The 18,321-nt window shown below is 33.2% G+C and overlaps 1 protein-coding gene and 1 long non-coding RNA gene across 2 annotated transcripts; one reads left to right on the top strand and one right to left on the bottom strand.

Moving 5' to 3' along the window:
- Positions 1-2,988: 2,988 nt before the first annotated feature.
- LOC126706037 (protein UNUSUAL FLORAL ORGANS) lies at positions 2,989-4,774 on the bottom strand. The gene has a single exon (XM_050405298.1). It carries the CDS (start codon positions 4,421-4,423, stop codon positions 3,092-3,094), a length of 1,332 nt encoding a protein of 443 aa, XP_050261255.1. The 5' UTR covers positions 4,424-4,774; the 3' UTR covers positions 2,989-3,091.
- A 5,806-nt stretch (positions 4,775-10,580) lies between these two features.
- Positions 10,581-12,502, top strand: LOC126705966 (uncharacterized). The gene is made up of 2 exons (XR_007648482.1): positions 10,581-11,073; positions 11,886-12,502. It is a non-coding gene; the product is annotated as an uncharacterized LOC126705966 (long non-coding RNA).
- The last annotated feature ends 5,819 nt before the right edge of the window (positions 12,503-18,321 follow it).

Here is an 18,321-nt window from a genome sequence, read left to right as displayed (position 1 = left end):
ATCAGATGGGCGACGTTTAGACATTAGAGTTACTCTTTATTTATATGTAGATTAGCTAGATCGGAGGACAATGAACAACCACTCACAATCCTAGTTTGTATTTCTCTCTAAACTAAATAGTTTTTCTCTCTTCCATCCATCGGCTTTTGCAAATTTTGATAATTTTTTAGTTTCATGTGGGTCTCACATGAGTGATCTGTTAATGTGTTAATGGCAGACTAGTTTTTGTATTAATTTAGCACATATATAAAGTTTAGAAAGTAAATTGATTAAAATAAAAATTCAGAAGGTGTAATGACTATTATCCTGAAGTTTAAGAGGTGTCATGACATTTTTCCTTTATAAATTTAATACTTAAGAAAAAAAATCCTATCAAACACTTTGTATTAAATATCACCATACTCAAGTAGAATACACAACACAAAGAAGTTTTTAATTAAAAAGAAGTTTTATGATACTTATAACATAACACGTAGTTATTTCATTCTAGTTTCAACAATGGGATTTAGTAAAAAAAAAAAAAAAAATCTTATTTCAACAATGGGCTTTATATAGAATACATAGATAACAAGTTTCTAAACGTACTTAAATTGATTGAAAAGGTTGAATACATGTAAATTTTTAGAACTACCATCTTGGATAATGCCCACTTATTATGGTTTGATGCTACAAATTTGTATTTTGGGGGGTTTTACAACCTCCGATACTAATCTTGACATAATGAAATGTGGGACTGTTGAAGAAGATAGCTTCAAAGTACATTATTTCACCTCACACCTTGAGACCTAATTTGTCCTTTGTAAGGAAAGATATTGAAACTTCGAAATCTGGTAAGTTCTTTCATGAAGTTTCAGGTGGAAATGACTCTAATAAGTAATACCTTCTTGTGGCACATAAATTGACACAGATGAGGAGATAATACCTTAATATAATATATATATAGACACCAATTAACCTAAAAAACTTAAAGGCTATAATTAAGTTTGGATCCAATTATATTATATTAACCACTCACTTATTTATTTATTTATTATTCAATGTGAAACTTTATTTACACAATATATTAGTATATTCCTACAAACACCCAAAAGTCCCCTTTACTTAAAATTGAGCCATGCTACTAATTCTATCAATTCCAAACTAGCTAGTGAGCTTTGTAGTAAATCTTGGTAATGGAACCCAACAAGATCTTAGGATCTTGTTAGCATTCAGAGCAAGTTATCCTTGGTTGAGCTAGGGGACCGTGATAACTAAGGCTATGTAGATGTCTTCCAAATTAGGCACCTACTTCTGTGCAGTTGCCTGGAATCAAACTAGGGACAAGGTCTTGGCACTTTGACTGTGGAAGTTACATTCGTTCTCAAAATCAATTCCTAGGCATGCCTTTATATACTGGTTCAATTAGGGATAAACTTTGGAAGCTCATAAACAAAATGAGAAAATTTAAAAATATAATAAAATGCCACAATATTTTTATATTCTTATTTTAGTTGTGATGGGTCCCTATCTAATATTTTGTTATTTTATTTAATTTACTATTGACCTATGTTGACTAACACTTCAATTGATGCGAAGATGTAGTGACAGTTTGTTCCGCTCTAGTACAACTCAAATGTAATTCTTCACCACGGAGCTATCAGTATAGGGGATCAAATTGTGCAAGCTATAAGGAAACATGTGGGGTCTAGGCTGGAGAGTAGAGAGCCTACCCTTGTACCAAAGTAAATAAAGAGCTATGTAACATATGGGGAGTACTGTCCGTTTCGATTTTACACTAGAAAGTCTGAAACATATGGCTTTTCGAAGAATTTTGTCTTTGTTTTTGGCCATTTTAGTTCACTTGTTTTGTTGTTGAATTTTGCTCTTGATAGCCTTTAAGTTGTTGTGTCGTATTTAGCTTGTCTCAATAAAATTTGTTCCTGGATTATTACCAAAAAAAACCTATGCAGCCTTTCATCCAAACTTGATTTTATACCAGCTAAAAATTCCAAGTCCCTTCAAGTTGAAACCAAATATACCCAAAACTATTTTGCCCCAACTTCAACTTGAAATCAATAACGATATATTATGGAAATCACTAACTATATATTATGGAGTAATGTTACAGACAAAATAAGTTTCACAATAGTTGAGTTAAGTAGCTTTTATTGGTTCTCTTGTGCCCCACCACTCATACCATTTTATTACCTATCCTTCACAACTTGCTACCTCAGTTGTTTTGTAGAAATTTTTGTGACTCTAGACTTATTTTATATTATATAGAACATTGATTCTCACACATTTGTAAATCATCCACACGCATTACATGTTTCACATTTTATATGTGGATATCAAAAGAATGTGGGTATCGTACATTATGTATACAAAAAACTACTCACTATATACACATGTAGATATGCATATGCACCCTTCAATTTTATGGTTAGTCGTGTTCGTTTGGATACCTCACAGTTTTTAGTAGCTTATTTGTATAGTATTTGACAAAATGTATAATTTTTGGTAACTCTTATATTAATAAATGTGTGACAAAAAGTTAAAAAACTAGTTTTTTTTTTTTTTTTTTTTTTTTTTTAAATTTTTTAAAAGGGGTAAAAAATAGATTTGTCTTCAATGCACTCACAATTCACAAGGTTATTGAATTTGTCTTCTTTTCAGTTTTTTGCACTGTTAAATTTTCCAGTGAGAGTCTAGTACTTGTTTTTAAGTATTAACCATGCTTGTGAAACTTAGAGCAGCTTGGTTACAGGTTTCTCTTTGTCAAGAGTCTTAATACTACAATAACATTGATTTGTCTCATTTTATAAGAGGAATTAGGATTCCAATCTCTCTCATTTCTTTCTTGTCATAACAATTTATATTAATAAAAAAAAAAATGCATCTAATGGTACACTAAAAAAATTAAACAATAAAGTTAGGGCATGACACAATTGCATACTAAACACGACACATTAATTCACTTAATTAAAACATCTGAAAGGTACCACAACAATTACAGTACTGCAAGCCTAAAAGCTTATGCTACCACCAAGTCTAACATCACACCAATTTGGACCTACCAACTATTTTTTGTTCTTTTAGGAAAGTGGACCTTCTAACCATTGAAAGGCTGAAATGGAAGGGTGAGCTGGTCTAGAAGACCAGTGACTGGTGTAGCCAGTCTAGGCTCATAAGCAAAACCATGCAATTCACTATCTCGTCCATAGCTACCACCAACACCACCATCTTGAGAGTACGGACATGGAGGAATCCACTGCCAAATCTTCCTAAAAATATCAAACAACAATGCCTTATCTGACCCTCGAATCATAATCACAATAAACTCTCCATTACCAACACAATCAAACCCATTTCCACCTTCCAATTCAGCAAACTGAACATAGAGTTGTTGTGGCATTCTCTCAACTTCAATCCATGTAGTCCCACATGATTGCAAGCTCCAAAGCCTAAAGCTTTTCGGTACATTTAGCTTGCTTTTCTCAACTGCAGCAACTAAGAGTAGTTTTCCTTTACTCTCAACCAGGTTTGGTGACCTCAAAAACCTTCTCATTGGAGCTTGAATCTTGCACCATATATTGGCTGCAACATCATGAGCTAAAACACTAAATGGGCTGAAGTTCATGCAGTAAAATTTTCCTCCTACATAAACCATTCTACCCGACTCAAGGCTACAAAGCCTTGGCAGTGAAGAATTTGTACCCCATATTGAATAAAATCCACCCCCATCAATATGAAAGTTCTCAGCTGTTAAATTCTTCACTGCAAAAGGAGAAATCATATCATCACCAGCAACTGTAACATCTATGGATGTAGGACTAACAGTTAGTCCAATAGAAGGGAAAAGCCTTGGTCTAAGTGTTGGAGGCAATTGAGTTAGAGAACCAAGAATTGGGTTACATAGGATTATGCTTTTTGGACCAGCCTCGTCTGAAACACAACAAACTAAGCCACCAGAGGAAGAAGCTGGTGAAAACCCTGGGGGAATCAAAGCAAAAGAAAGGCGGTACCATGTGATATCATAAGGATCAAAGATATATCCTTCGCATGGTGGTGCTCTAACATTAATGTCACCTTGATCTCCACTACTAGTATTGTTCCTATAAATGTAGCTCTTGAGGGTTTTGTGCTTGAAGAATAGGAACCAATGGTGTCTTGGAGATACTTGGAGATATAATTCAAGAAAAGTGTCAGCGAACAAGAGTGCATACCATCTTTTACAGACAGAACGAGCACGAAAGAAGGCTGGTGGTGGAAGAAAAGCAAGCACACGATCTAGAAGTCTCTGTGGGAGTTTGCTCCAAATCCTAGGGTCCATCCAGGTATTAGTGATGGATGTGGCAGTGGTACCACTACTACTACTAGCAGTGAGAGTTGTAGAGAAAGTATAGGAAAAGGGTAAGTTCATAGCAGGGTGAAAAGATTCCATTTTTATGGTTTGGCTTGGATTTTTGGTGTAATACTGCTCTTCTGGGTCTTTGTTTTTTGAGTGGAAGCCAATACTAAGTAGAGGGAAAAAGGCTAGCTTTTCGTGTTAAAAAGAGTAAAGATTCATTCTTTGTTCAAGGAGAAAAAGAAAGTGGATGTGGTTGATAGGTTTGTGAAAGACTTGGAAGCCATGACATATAAATGGAAATCTCAGGTAGGTCTTAAGAAGGCATTGTGTTTGTGAAGAAATAAAAGGTTGTCTTTGGTATGTAACTGCAAGAAGTTGCTATGTGTCACTTGGGTAGCTAGGTTTTCATAATTAGTGGGAATGCATAGAAGAGTTGAAGAAGAAGATCCTAAAAGACAACAACTAGAAATAGAAGAAAAAGTAACGAAAAGCATTTCTAGTTAAGAAGAAAGTTATACTAAAAGCCTAAAACTCATGAAATTTGGTTGGCTTTGGATTCTTTTGCTTGATGGGGTTGGACAAGTGTTTATATAAGATGGGTTGGTCAATACTTTTTCATTAGGTTTTTTTTGTGTGGTTTTTTCTTGTTTCTTAAAGTGAGAAATATGACAGTGATTCTGATTGATGCATCTATCATTTCAGTGTTGTTTTGTCAAGGCCGAGGTATAGCAAGGACAGAACAGATAGCAGAGAGAGAGGAAGTGCAAACACGAGTGTACTTGCACTATCTTCACACTATACAATTACAAGTTGCAACCACCCTCTCCAAGTGAATGCTGCTGGTCCAGCTCAAACTCTCACACTCACAAGTTATAAAGGAGCAAAGCAACATCAAGAATATTTTTATAATGTAGCAGATACAAACATGAACAAAAACAAACGAACAGTGTGAGTCCTTTATTCATTACTGTACAGTGGTCATCCCAAGGAAGGACAACAAACTCGGGACCCCCATGAATTTGTATTGCAAAGCCAAAACCAAAGGGTATTCCATATTCACTTTGTCACATACTTTTGGCCAGACATATAAATAATTTTGATATCAATATAGACTCGTCTTCTAGCTAGTTTTATATTCATCTACAGGCATTCATATTGCCGGGAATCCTTTTCTACACATCTCAATAATATAGCTTGTCACTCCAGATATATTTACTCTCCATGCCTTCCTGAGAAATCATTTATCAGTATTCCTTGCAACATATGATACGATTTCTTTAAGGTATTCCACTTATATGTTTGATGCCTTTTCCCAAGATTCTTACGTGAATATATGCTATATGATTCCACGAGTACATCCATGCACCTAGATGTGTAGATAATTAATTACATGTATCGTTTGAGTGATAATGAGAATATTACAAGTTTTATATATATATATATATATATAAACTAACATAAGTTTAATGTGTCACCAATCATGAATACATAAGTCACTAAAATAACATAAAAGGTAATTTAAATATTTATTTATCAATTGTTCAAGTAGCACCGATTAAATTTATTGTCATATCAATTTGTAAAACATTTAAATAAGATTTGTAATAAATTTAGCATTTTTACTATTGGTTTATTTAGTAGCAACACGGGCACTAATTATTGAGACTTGTGAGGGCAAGCTTTTTAAGAAAAATGAATGTGGTTAAGAACCAATTATATGTAATCTAATAGGAGATTAATTTTTGAATGACATGCAATTTGGTAATGTAATATTAAGAAATATATATTCAAGACCTGTTGATAACAGCCATCATGCAAGTTTCAGAAAATGAGAAACTGCTGAGATCATTTGTGTAAACATTTAATAGGGTAAAAGAAAAAGTTGAATTGAATGCAATTTGATTTCATTTTTTTAATTCACTTATCTAACCATCATACTTATGGCTGTTATTATTATTAGTTGTTGTTAGACCAAAGTCAAAAGAAAATATTTAATGGAGACCTTGGGAAAAAGGAAAAAAAATCTATCCAAAAGAGTTCGGATAAAAATGAAAACAAATAAGAGAAAAACCTACCGAAAAAATAAGAGAAATGTCTCTTATGCATACGGTGTACACACCTTTTGAATGTCTTAGCTAGGTAGATAGACTACCTAACTAGGTACATTTTTTTTTGGAATTGGCTTATTAGGGGGCCCGAGTGGGGGTAAAAGGTGGAAGCCTGAAGCATGAAGGAAGAAGACGAAAAAGGAAAGGAAACGAAAGCTATAAATCTAGCTCGAAATTGCAGATCTCAGTGGTCGGGTTATATCATACATTTCAACCTTGGGGTCCTGAATCTTTTTTATGACAAATGAAACTGACTTTTGATTGAGTAGTGACTGGTCAACCTCTAAAATGTATTTTAATTAGTACCTAAAATTTGAAAGATTTTGGTCTAAACTTGAATTATTCAAGTATCAACGTGTGAATTTATCAGTTAGACATATAGATTCAGAAATAAGAAAAAAAAGAAAAAAAGGACTTATAAGGCCACCAATTTTGCTTTTTTGCAAGAACATGAGCTCTCTCTCAAACGTTTTCTTCAGCATTTCATAATTTTTTAGAGAACATGTAGAGAGTTTCACATTAGTCTATACTATTGATGTAGATTGAGAGTTTACAACAAAGACGGTTTTTAAGCGAAATTCAGCACCCTTCCGACTTCAATTTCAGCACTTGCAGCACTTCATCTCAGTGACCCAATGCAAATAGCATCCCAAAATATTACAAGATACAATGAAATTGACTATTTAGATACATGAAAATTTGACAAAGAATTAGCCAACACACTAAAATGTTAACATAGATAGAGGAATCGGCATTAATTGATTTAGTTTTGTTCTTAGGGCTTTATTTGTATCATTCATCCTTCTCATTCCCAAACCTTCATAATCTTTTTGTTTGCATTTGAGTCCCATGACTGATACACGGTGCTTATTTTATTTTATTTTATTTTACCAGATCAACCCCACCAGAATTCCTGGAGGATCATATCCATTTTAAGTCATGTGGACGTGGGAGGGCTGAAGAGAAGACACTACATAAAGGGGGAAGCTATTGCTACTGATAACTCAATCATTACAATGAAAGAGAGGCAATTTGAATTTTAGAAGTTTTTGTTAGAAATATTATGATGTACTAGTTAAGTTACAAGGTTCTTAATAATAAGGAGTATAGTTGATTTCTTCACATTCATCGACTGATCATTTGACCAACCTCGATATATTTAGACTAACTTCATCACACACACTTCACGTGATGTTTTTTTTTTTAGTGTTATAATTTTTCATTTATCCAAATTTCAAGTTTACACATTTGCTTACTCAAGAGTGTCATGATGCTAGTTTTAAAAAGTGAACAAATTAAGATGAGAGAAATGTATAATATGGGAGATTTAAAGATGCAGTGCCCACTTTTATGAAGGCAGTGGAGCAATTAGACAAAGAGACAAAGAGAAAGACAAAGGGAAAGATAAAGTAATCTAATGAAATTAATGTATTAAAAACAAATGGTATGTTCATACCTTTTTAATTGAGTTTTGAGTGTTTGTCTTCCTTTGAAATTAGTGGGAACTTGGGAATAGATGTGCCAGATTGGATTTGTTTTTTAGAATTTGAACAAGAAAGAGAAAAGATGATAAGGATGGGGAGACATGTAGAGTGAAGTAACTGCTTGTTATTGAGAGTATAAAGTTAGTAGGAACATGAGAGTAGATATGATCAAGAGAACAAAGAAAAAAAAACTGCACTTAACTTTATTTTTATTTTTATGCAACATGCTTTTTTTAAAAATAAATACCAGTTGTTGGTAAATTGCTTTTTTAAATTTATCTAAAATTTAGGAGTTTTAAAATTAGTAATTATATATGTCTAACCCTAGCTATTATTAACTTTCTAAACAAGTGAATTTTAGGATATTTTGGAAATAAAAAAGTAAGAATTCAAATAGGAAAAGTCTCTTAAATAGTAGTATAGATATAGATAAGGACAAAGCAAACCTTGTCCTTTAGGGGTAAAATTTGGCTCCAAACATGTTTAAAATTATCTTTTTCAGTCAATTACATGGCCATTTATAAGACTATCTATCGATTCATGTGTATTATTTAAACAAGTTACATGACTCATTAGAAAGTTATGTAACTAAAATTGCACATGGATGCTTTCTTCAGTCTCTTACCCCATCTATTGTATGCCCAAAACAAAAGGAAAAAAAAAAACCAGAAATTTAATTTTAAAATAAGGTAAAATATCATTTTGTTTCCTAAAATTTAAAAAGTTTTTCTTTCGTCCTTAAATTATTGAAATTGTTTCACTTTAATTTTGTCTTTAAACTTTAAAAATGATACAGTTTTCATCCCTGCACTATTGCAATTTTTTTTCATCTCCATTTTTGCCTCTAAATTATTAAAAAAACTCTCTACAAAGTTTAAGAACGAAAAAAAACATTTATTAAAGTTTAAGGACAAAACCAAACTTTGAATAAAATTTAAAGACCGAAATAATATTTTATCTTTTATATAAAAATATATATTAGCAACAATTTAACTGAGTTTAGACTCTCGGTAGAGACTAGCCCAACCAAAATTTTTTTTTTTTTCTTTTTCTGTTTTTTCCCAACTAAAACTAATTCCATGTAATTCCTCCTATTCATATGCCGACAGTATACTGGTGATAAAATCATGACAAAAAGACTGATTCCAATTTAAGATTCTAAAAATAATGATCACTATTAAGTGTATTGGGATATATGATGAGTGACAATGACACCTTCCGACTCTCTGCAACCCTGATCTTTCTTCATTTAACTTTTCCAAGATCCCGTACCAGAAATTCGTAATAGTCTTGTGAATCATTGTCCATATCACTGGCATAAGATATGCCAAGTGCTAATCTTAGAAAAGCGTCAAGATTTTTTTTTGACAAACTTGTGTTTTACTGTATGAGATGCTAGTCTCTGGCTAATATGGATTCAATTTAAAAGTAATGTTATAGCAAGTTATATTAATATACATGTTGCTTTCAAATCTGGTCTATACTACAAGATGGAAATGCTATATTGCAATTTTGCATGGCTGAGAATTGGTAGGTATAGAAAATATTGTGAGAAAAAAAGAAAAGAAAATGTATAGTAGCCCCGTTCATTTAGTTGAATAATTTTTGGAATATTATCAGGTTTATTACAAAAAGGTTACATATTAATGAATGAATTCATTCGTCATTTTTTTTAAAATAGTTAAGTTTATAACAAACAAGAATTTTAGGATAGTTTAAATTCATTGGTGTATTGGACGTAAAAAGTAATTAAATTAGATAAAAATGACATGACATTTCTGCTATTTAACTGAAAAAAAGAAGAAGAAGAAGATAAATGTAGAGATGTACTTAAAAATAAATGAATCTTTAAAAAATGGAATAATTATAATTAATTACTATCCATGTGGTTTGCCCATAAAATAAGAAGGTATCCTTCAATTATTATTACTATCCTGTGGTTTCATTGGTTACACTTAACCATTTACTTAAATTATTTAATAGACTTTGACGATGTGGTAAATATCAAAATCACTTTTTGAGACAAAATTCTTGAGAAAGAACTAGTGCATGGTATGGTCAACTTGGGGCCAGGATTTTAAAAAATTGTTAAATATATATACTTATGCTCCCCATCCTAATTAGAATGGTTATATATCTATATATAAAATTATTATTTTTTAAATATATCATTATTATAAGAAAGTCTAGGGTTTCTTATTTTCGTTTACATAGAATCACAATTCTGTTAAGTGAATGATGAATTGCATTAGCTACCATCCGCACATGGATGATAGTTATAGCTTATCCATTAAAAGAATTATATGTATAAGTTAGTTTAGAAAATAAACCAGTATATAAATTTATATAGAATTTTATTAACATATTTAAACTATTTAAAAAAAATTTAATGAAAAAATAACTAAATTTTTTTTTTCAATTTTCATAAATATTTTCAAAAAATGGATAGAACTATTTGTATAAACAGTAAACACACGTTAAATGAATCTATTTAGCATATCTTTTCTCATGTGTTTTCGTACATGTAAATTATTGTACTGCATGAATTTTGATAACTATCGTAAATATATATAATTCTTTTTTGATTTAAGGTTGATAGTTGAAGTTCAGGCATCATTTTCCTAAAGCAGTGTGTAACATGCACAGTTTGTCAGATCATACGTCCAATCCATCTCTCTTTTGATGGGTTTTTTGTACAGTTAGCGTGAAGCAAAAGAAGCTTTTGGAAGTCCTTTGAGGATTCGGGGCTCTTTTACAATTATAAATTCACACACTCTCTCTTTCTCCGTGTTAAAGAAGCTGTCTTTTACTCTCTTCTATCTGAATCTGACTACTCCACACACTCTTTTCTCTGAGTCACAATATTCTCACTTTGTAAGCTTATTGGGTTTTGTTTGGTTTTGTTTAAGGGAAGCAAAATCTAAGTCAGAAACATTATGACAATGTCTTGTTTGTGTCAATGCTTTTAGTGTTATCATTTGTCTCAGAGTTAAAAACCTTCAAAAAATGGAAAAAGGTATTGTGCACTTATCTGGAAATTGCTGTCTTCCTTCAAGAAATCTCCACATTTGGAAAAAGGCCAATGCATCATATATGGAAAATTATGTTCCCCTCCAAGCAACCTCTCTCTCTCACTCTCTCTCTCTCTCAGGTATGTGTGTGAGATTTCGTTTTTGATTTTTGAGAATCATTTAACTTAGTTAATTGTTTGTTTATTTTTTATTGTCATATCACCCATGTACTCTAAAGTGTAAAGTCCAAAGATCGTTCTTTCTCTTTTCTCTTGTCCATTTATTTGGTTAGAATTGGACCATTTGACTTGGGCATAGGTTCATTAATTTTTCTCTTATTGATTAAAGTTATTATTTTTATCTTACAAAAACTTTATTTTGAGGAAAATTCTAATGCCACAACAATGTGCACAACTTTGTGCACAACTCTGCCACGTGGCGAGTTGTGGTTGGTGGAGGGGTGACCCACCATCACCCCTCCACCAACCACAACTCGCCACGTGGTCGAGTTGTGCACAAAGTTGTGCACATTGTTGTGGCACCAGAACTACTCTTATTTTGATCCTTATATTTTGAAATTTTAAAATTTTAAGATCACGATCAATTTAATTCTTACGTTTTTGTTGCAGTTAATTTGATCTCTCTTATTTTTACTGTTAATTCTCTAACGGAAATTGGCTAGGCTGGTACCGTTGGGACATTAGATAATAATTCTGTGACTACTAAAATAATAATAAAAATTAATTTGATATTTAAAAAATGCCATGTCATATCTAACTGAAAAAAAAAAAAAAAAAAAAAACTGAAATTTAATTCAATTTCTCAAAATATTTTTAAAAAGAAATATTTTTTTCGTAATCTCATCTTTCTTTCTCTCACTTTCATAACAAATAATTAATTTGTTAATGCATTTGTAACTCTGTAATTTGTTATTGCATTTTCTATTGTGAAGGAAGAAGACAAGAAAGATGTTGGTGTTGACAACGAGCTTTTTACCATCTCCTTGTGATCCAAATTATTTAAACTTTTCAAAAGCTCTTATTACTCCAAATTTGCGAACTGGGACACACAGGGTTGAATCTCTGAAGGCCTAAGCAAGCGTCCACCTTGGATTTTGGGTGGTTTATCTACAAATTTATGTGTAATCTAGATTATTCTTTTGTGTGTTTTGAATTTCACAAGATGGAAAATTTGCAGATCTGAATATTTTGTAGATCTAAGCAAATCAAAGTTTGAAGATGGTGGGTATAGATTTTGTAATTCTCTCATGAGTTGGATGGGATCCTTTCAACACCACCATTTTCGACGAAGCTTATTCGAGACCCTTGACGATCTCAGCGAGAATACAAGTCTGCACGGTTGGAATAACGATTGTACTAAGATGATTAGATCAGTTGTTGAGGTTTTTGGTGGAAATTTGGGTGATTTTGTGGTTGAAGATTTATGAAATTAGGGATAGAAGACTTATGCCAAGAAAGTGAGAGAAAAGAAATTTTGTGTATTGAGATTTTCTTTGTTGTCCTGTTTGGTGGGTAAGAAAGCGAGAATAGAAAGTTGTTTTTTTTTTTTTATCATCTCATTCATTTTGTGTTTTTTATTTTTTGTTAATACGGATCTGTACACAGAATGTTGTAGAACAATTTCAATTTGAAGTGAAAAATAAAATTTGAGAAATAAAATTTGAAGAAAAATAAATGAGGTTAAGAATTGAAATACTCAGAAAAACAAATTCTTGTTAAAAATATTATAAGATTTTTTTTTTCATTTAGATCTGACTTGGCAATTTATAAATGTTAAATTAATTTTTTATCATTATTTTAGTAGCCATGTAAGCATCTTATGTGTCAATGGTACAATCCGTTAGCCACATAAACATTTTTCGTTAGTGAGTTAACGATAGGATCAAATTGACTACAAATTAAAAATAAAAAAAAGACTAAATTAACTGTTACTAAAATGTAAATATCAAATTGAATGTGACTCCAAAATATATGGATCAAAATAAGTGTTTTTGCGTTTTTATTTTTATTTTTGAAGAAAGTTGTATGGTTGAGTAATTAAAACATGATATTTTAATTGAAAGATTAGTGGACAAAGGTCACATACAATTTATTTATTGTTTTTTTAATGTACAAGAAAATACTTACCCAAGGAAAATTCCAAACTTCCAAAACATGTTAGTATACCAGGAAAGAAAAGTGAGGGAATAGAAAATAATAAAAAGAAAATGGAAGATTTTGTTATTTTTCTTGTGTGATAGAATAGAAAGTGGAGGGAAAAAAAAATAAAAATTTTTTTTTTCAAAAATCCTCTTTATTTTTCATGTCTCTGTCAAACTCATCTTTCTCACTCATGGGGTGGCATGCGTGCTTCCATTTGGATGTGGAATTTTATAAATGTGATTGGGCTTCTAGCAATGGCTAATGGTCTTTGATTGGGGGATTTTGTTGTGTGGGTCTTGAAGGGTATTTAATTGAGTGGGCTAAATGCTTTGGGTAGTGATGGGCTTTTGAAAATGGGCTTTTTCATGTAGGAGGCTTTCGACATAGTTTTGATTGAGTGGGGAAAGGGCTTTGCTTTTAGGTGAGGTGTATTGAACATTGGGTTCGGAAGAATGAATGGTGATTGGGCTTCAATTTTTGTACCCTTCAGCCTTAAAAATAATCTTACCTCTAAGGCTCTAACTTCTACATTTTTATTATCCTTTTCAACCAATTAATTTGTGGGTTGCAAAAATATTAAAATAGGTGGTGAAATAGCTGAAGGCTACATTTGGTGGTGGTTGAGTTCAGGTTGTGTTGTAGAAGTTAGGAAGAAACTCAAGAGTTTGTTGGTTTGTAAGATGTGTTTTAAGAGATGATTATTAGGCATAGGGCTGAATTTAAGGGTATAAGGAGAGAAGTCAATCTTACCACACTCTTTGGACTTTGGGCTATGAGGTTTGGTTTATATTTAAGATCTTGGGGTTACCTATATGATGCAACTGTATTCAGAAACACGACCTGGCTACCTACTTGGTTTAATTTGATCAAATTGACTTCAGGAACACACTGAGTTAATTATTGAGTTTCCCACGTCTTCCTCGAACCCAAACAAAGCAAAAGAAAATTTGGATTAAACAAGGTAATGGATGAACCCAAACCAGTGGAGTTGGTCACACTCTAGAAGTTAATTAGTGAAGAAATTTCCTAAGTATGCTACCGAAGAAAAATTGCAAAGTAACAAGATTGTATGTGCACATAGACATGGCAAAACATGTTAGAATTTGCTGACCCAACATGAAAAAACCTGACCCGAAGCAAAAACGGGTTGACCCGTTGCTTGACCCATTTTTTTTGTAAGTCAACCTGACTCGACATGAATAACCCATGACCGGACCGTTAAAAAAAATTCGCTAAAAAATATTTAGACTTTGTCCTGAATGCTAGGTGAATAGAGCACAAAGCATGTGGTCGGAGCCAATAGATAGCATGTTCACAGACATAAGACAACCCATTTATTAAAATAATAATAAAAAAATTCTACCAATTTTCATTCAATTGGACTAGACACTTCACAGTTCACACTAGTACACTAAATCACTAACACAGTAAATGGCTAAGAGCTTGTAGTTGTAGTCCACAAACCACTAAATGGCTAACACACACGTGACACACCACACACACACAGACACTGAGACACTCACACAGTCACACACCTAAGAGCTTTCACAATTTCAGAGACAAAATGTTTCACTTTGCGCCTCCACTGCTCAGCAGCAATCAGCTCCTCTCTGCCTATACTCTTTTTCTCTTATATTTTTCTTTTATCTTTTCTTATTAGTGATGTAAACTTAAAATATATACTTTTTGGTACTCCTTAAGATCTATTTCTTTTTGAAATTGTAAACTTGTAATTACATGCATTTTGACAATGAGTTATTAATATTGAAGACTTTTTCTATCATGAATTTATGACTATAAAGTAATTTTGTCATGCTCAAAACTGTCAGAATTGGAAGGATATTAACAAGTGGCATTAAGTGTAATTCATTTTCTTAATTGATTTTATTCATTCTCTTTGAACAATTTGTCATTGATTTGTTTTTATAATTAAAAAAAAAAAATCATTTGAAAAATACGGGCCAACTCGACCCGAACCCAACCCAACCCAACCCACTTGTTTTGCCATGTCTATGTGCACACCTTTGTCCAGAGAGAGAGAGAGAGAGAGAGAGAGAGAGAGAGAGAGAGAGAGAGAGAGAGAGAGAGAGAGAGAGAGAGAGAGAGAGAGAGAGAGAGAGAGAGAGAGAGAGTGCCATGTCTATGTGCACACCTTTGTTCAGAGAGAGAGAGAGAGAGAGAGAGGTGCTTTTATAAAGTTTTGAGTGGAGTTGGCGATTGGTTCTTGATAAAGTGGAAGAGAACCTGACAATACACCATCCCTTTACTGCAACTAAGAGGATGTACTACTAAGTTTTTTTTTTTTTTTTTTTTTTATTATTATTTATTTATAGAAAGGGATGTACTGCTGAGTTAATCCCCCAAAGAAAGCTCTTTTGGATATACACTACTATAAGTTTCTTTAAGACCTTCTTCTCTCTTCCCGTGTGTGTGCAAATATTTAGTATTCTCAAAAGAAAAAGTTAATCCCACAAAGATGCATTTTCTCATTATATTTAATGCAAAAGTGGTGGCAATTTCTTAGGACAATTAATGCTGATGTAATGAGATATGCGGTCTATCTTAGGCCCTCCTATTGAAGTAGGGGTACTCAATTGAAGAGTTTTGAACAATATTGATCAAGGTCTAGGGCCTTTGCCTCTCATAGTGTTTGGCAGCCTTGTGCCACATGCTTCCTATTTGAGAGGGCCTTTCTTGGATACAAATGGGTGCACGATGAGTGTTGAACGGTAAAGTGAAGTAAGGTCACCCATAGATGTGGTCTTGAGCTAGATGCTAACCCTTAAGGGGTTGTTTAGAGGCCTATTGGTCCTAGGCTTTAGTCACACACACAGAGAGGATGAAGTACAAGTAAAGTGTAAGAGCATTAGCATTGAAGAATGCTAATGCCAAATCTAAGGACAATTTGGCATTTTAAGCCTTAAAACCGGTTGCATCAAAGAATGGTAAAGTCCACTATTGCAAATTTTTTTGCAATAGTGCTACAGTACAAATCTAACTTTAGAATTGTACTGTAGCAGTATTCTAAAAAATATATACATATTTTATTCTGCTCTGACTCCCACTCTCTCAAGCCTCAACTGTTCTCCTCGTCTCTCTTTCTCTTTCTCCCTCTCCCTTTCCTCTCTTTGATTGCGGTTTGCTTTGATGGGTTTGTTCCGATGTGGGTGTGGTTTGCTTTGATCGGTGTATCATGGGTCAAGTGGTGGATCGGCATGGTGGGCTGTGGGTTATGGTTTATGGGTTTTGGATTTGGGTTGATCTGGGCGTTTTTCTGGGTATTTTCTGGGTTGATCATGTGGCATCGACGTTTTCTAGGTTGATCAGTGTATCATGGGTCAAGCTCCGATCGAAGTGGCTTCGACGTTTTTCTTGGTATTTTATGGGTTGATTGGTGTATCATGGGTCAAATCGGTGTTTTTTTTGGGTATTTTCGGTGTATCATGGGTAGGGGTGTCAATGTTCGACCCAACCCGTGAACACGACACGAACCCAACACGGGTTTTTTCGGATTAGGGTTGGGCCTTAATGGGTTTGGGTCATAAATGGGTCGACCCGAAAGTGACACGATAAGAACTGTGTCATAAGCGGGTTAACCCGCATAACCCGCAATAGACATGTTTGACACGCCAATTTATTTGTGTCAACCCGAAATGACCCACTTAACACAACCCGTTTAATTCGTATAACAAATAAATATTTATTTTATTTTAGATTTATCAAATACCTTTTATATCCAACATATATTTTAAATTTAGAAAGAAAAGTGAGTAATTATAAAAATTTACAAGGGATATAATTGGAAATTGAAACTTTCAAACCCTAGAACTACTAATACTTTCTTTCTTTCTTTTTTGGCATAAAACTTGCACAAATAAAATTGGATGAGCTTGTGGAAGATGTTATGAATTTGAACATCAACAAAGAATCTATGGATTATAATCATGGTCATAGTCAGGATTAATCTACTGTTTGCTCAAATTCTTTCAATATTGATACTTAGCATTTAAGGAGTTCCAAGGATATTATATTTTTGTTGAACTATGTTATTTTATTTTTGTTAAACTTTGTTATTTTGAATTTGGGTTGAAGTGTATGCACTTCTTTTGGAGTGTAAAGAACTTATTTCTAGAGGAATGTTATATTTTTGTTGAACTATATTATTTTGAATGTGGGTTGAATACTTGAAGTGTATGCATTGCTTTTTAGGGTGTAAAAAAAATTATTTCTAGATAGATATTATATTTAATATTATGCAGATTGAAATGGGTTATGTTACATTCGTGTCAACCCAACACAACTCGTCTATTAAGTGTGTCAAATGGGTTGGGTCAGGTCAACCCGCCTTATAAACAGGTTGGGTTAGGGTTGAAGGATCATGACACGATTATTAAATGGGTTGGGTTAGGGTTGAGTCATTTAGTCGAATACCCCTACCTCGACACGACACGAACCCGACACGCTAACCCGAATTGACACCCCTAATCATGGGTTTTTCTGGGTTGATCGGTGTATTTTCTGGGTATTTTCGATGGTCTAGGTTTCAAATCGGCAGCGTGGGTTTCTGATCGGTGGCTTGGGTGGTGGGTTTGGTGGTCGTTGTTGGCTCCAACTGGTTTGTGTGTGGCTCGGTGTGTGTGGCCGTTGCTGATCGGTGTGTGTGGCTCTATTGATGGTTTGGTGGTTTGTGTTTATGTGTGTGGCTTTGTTGATGGTTTGTGTTTGTGTGTGTGTGTGGCTCCGTGTGTGTGGTGATGGGTTTGGATAGGTTGATCGGTGCATCATGGGTCTCTGTGTATGTGTGTGTGGCTTTGTGTGTTGAACCAGTGCCAGAGGTTAAGGGAGAAAGAGAGGAAAAAAATTGACTGTTGGGAAAGCCCAGGAAAATGTGATTCAATCACGCCTAGTCTGAAAAAAACGGTTAGAAATAAATAATAAAGAAAGATTAAAAAATAATATTTTAATAAAAATAGAGTTTTTGGATGTAAGAGGTATTGTAAAATGGTATGGTATAAGTAATAAAGTGACTTTTTGAGATAGTAAAATAGAATAGGATAGCATTCTTTGATGTTGATGTTCCAAGAGATCTAATGGTTACGGAGAATGGGAATGGCCCCCAGGATGAAGTACAAGTATTTATTTATTTATTCTTTGTTGCTAATTATCTTATTCATCCAATTTATTAAAAAAAATCCAATACAATGATTTTGTTTTTATCCTTTTTAC

This window comes from Quercus robur, chromosome 11, assembly GCF_932294415.1.
Source record: "Quercus robur chromosome 11, dhQueRobu3.1, whole genome shotgun sequence".
Lineage (NCBI taxonomy): Eukaryota > Viridiplantae > Streptophyta > Magnoliopsida > Fagales > Fagaceae > Quercus > Quercus robur.
This window is presented reverse-complemented; position numbering and strand designations above follow the sequence as displayed.

Excerpts from the sequence above, each read along its gene's own strand:
- LOC126706037 (XM_050405298.1), bottom strand. The coding sequence starts at position 4,423 with ATGGAATCTTTTCACCCTGCTATGAACTTACCCTTTTCCTATACTTTC.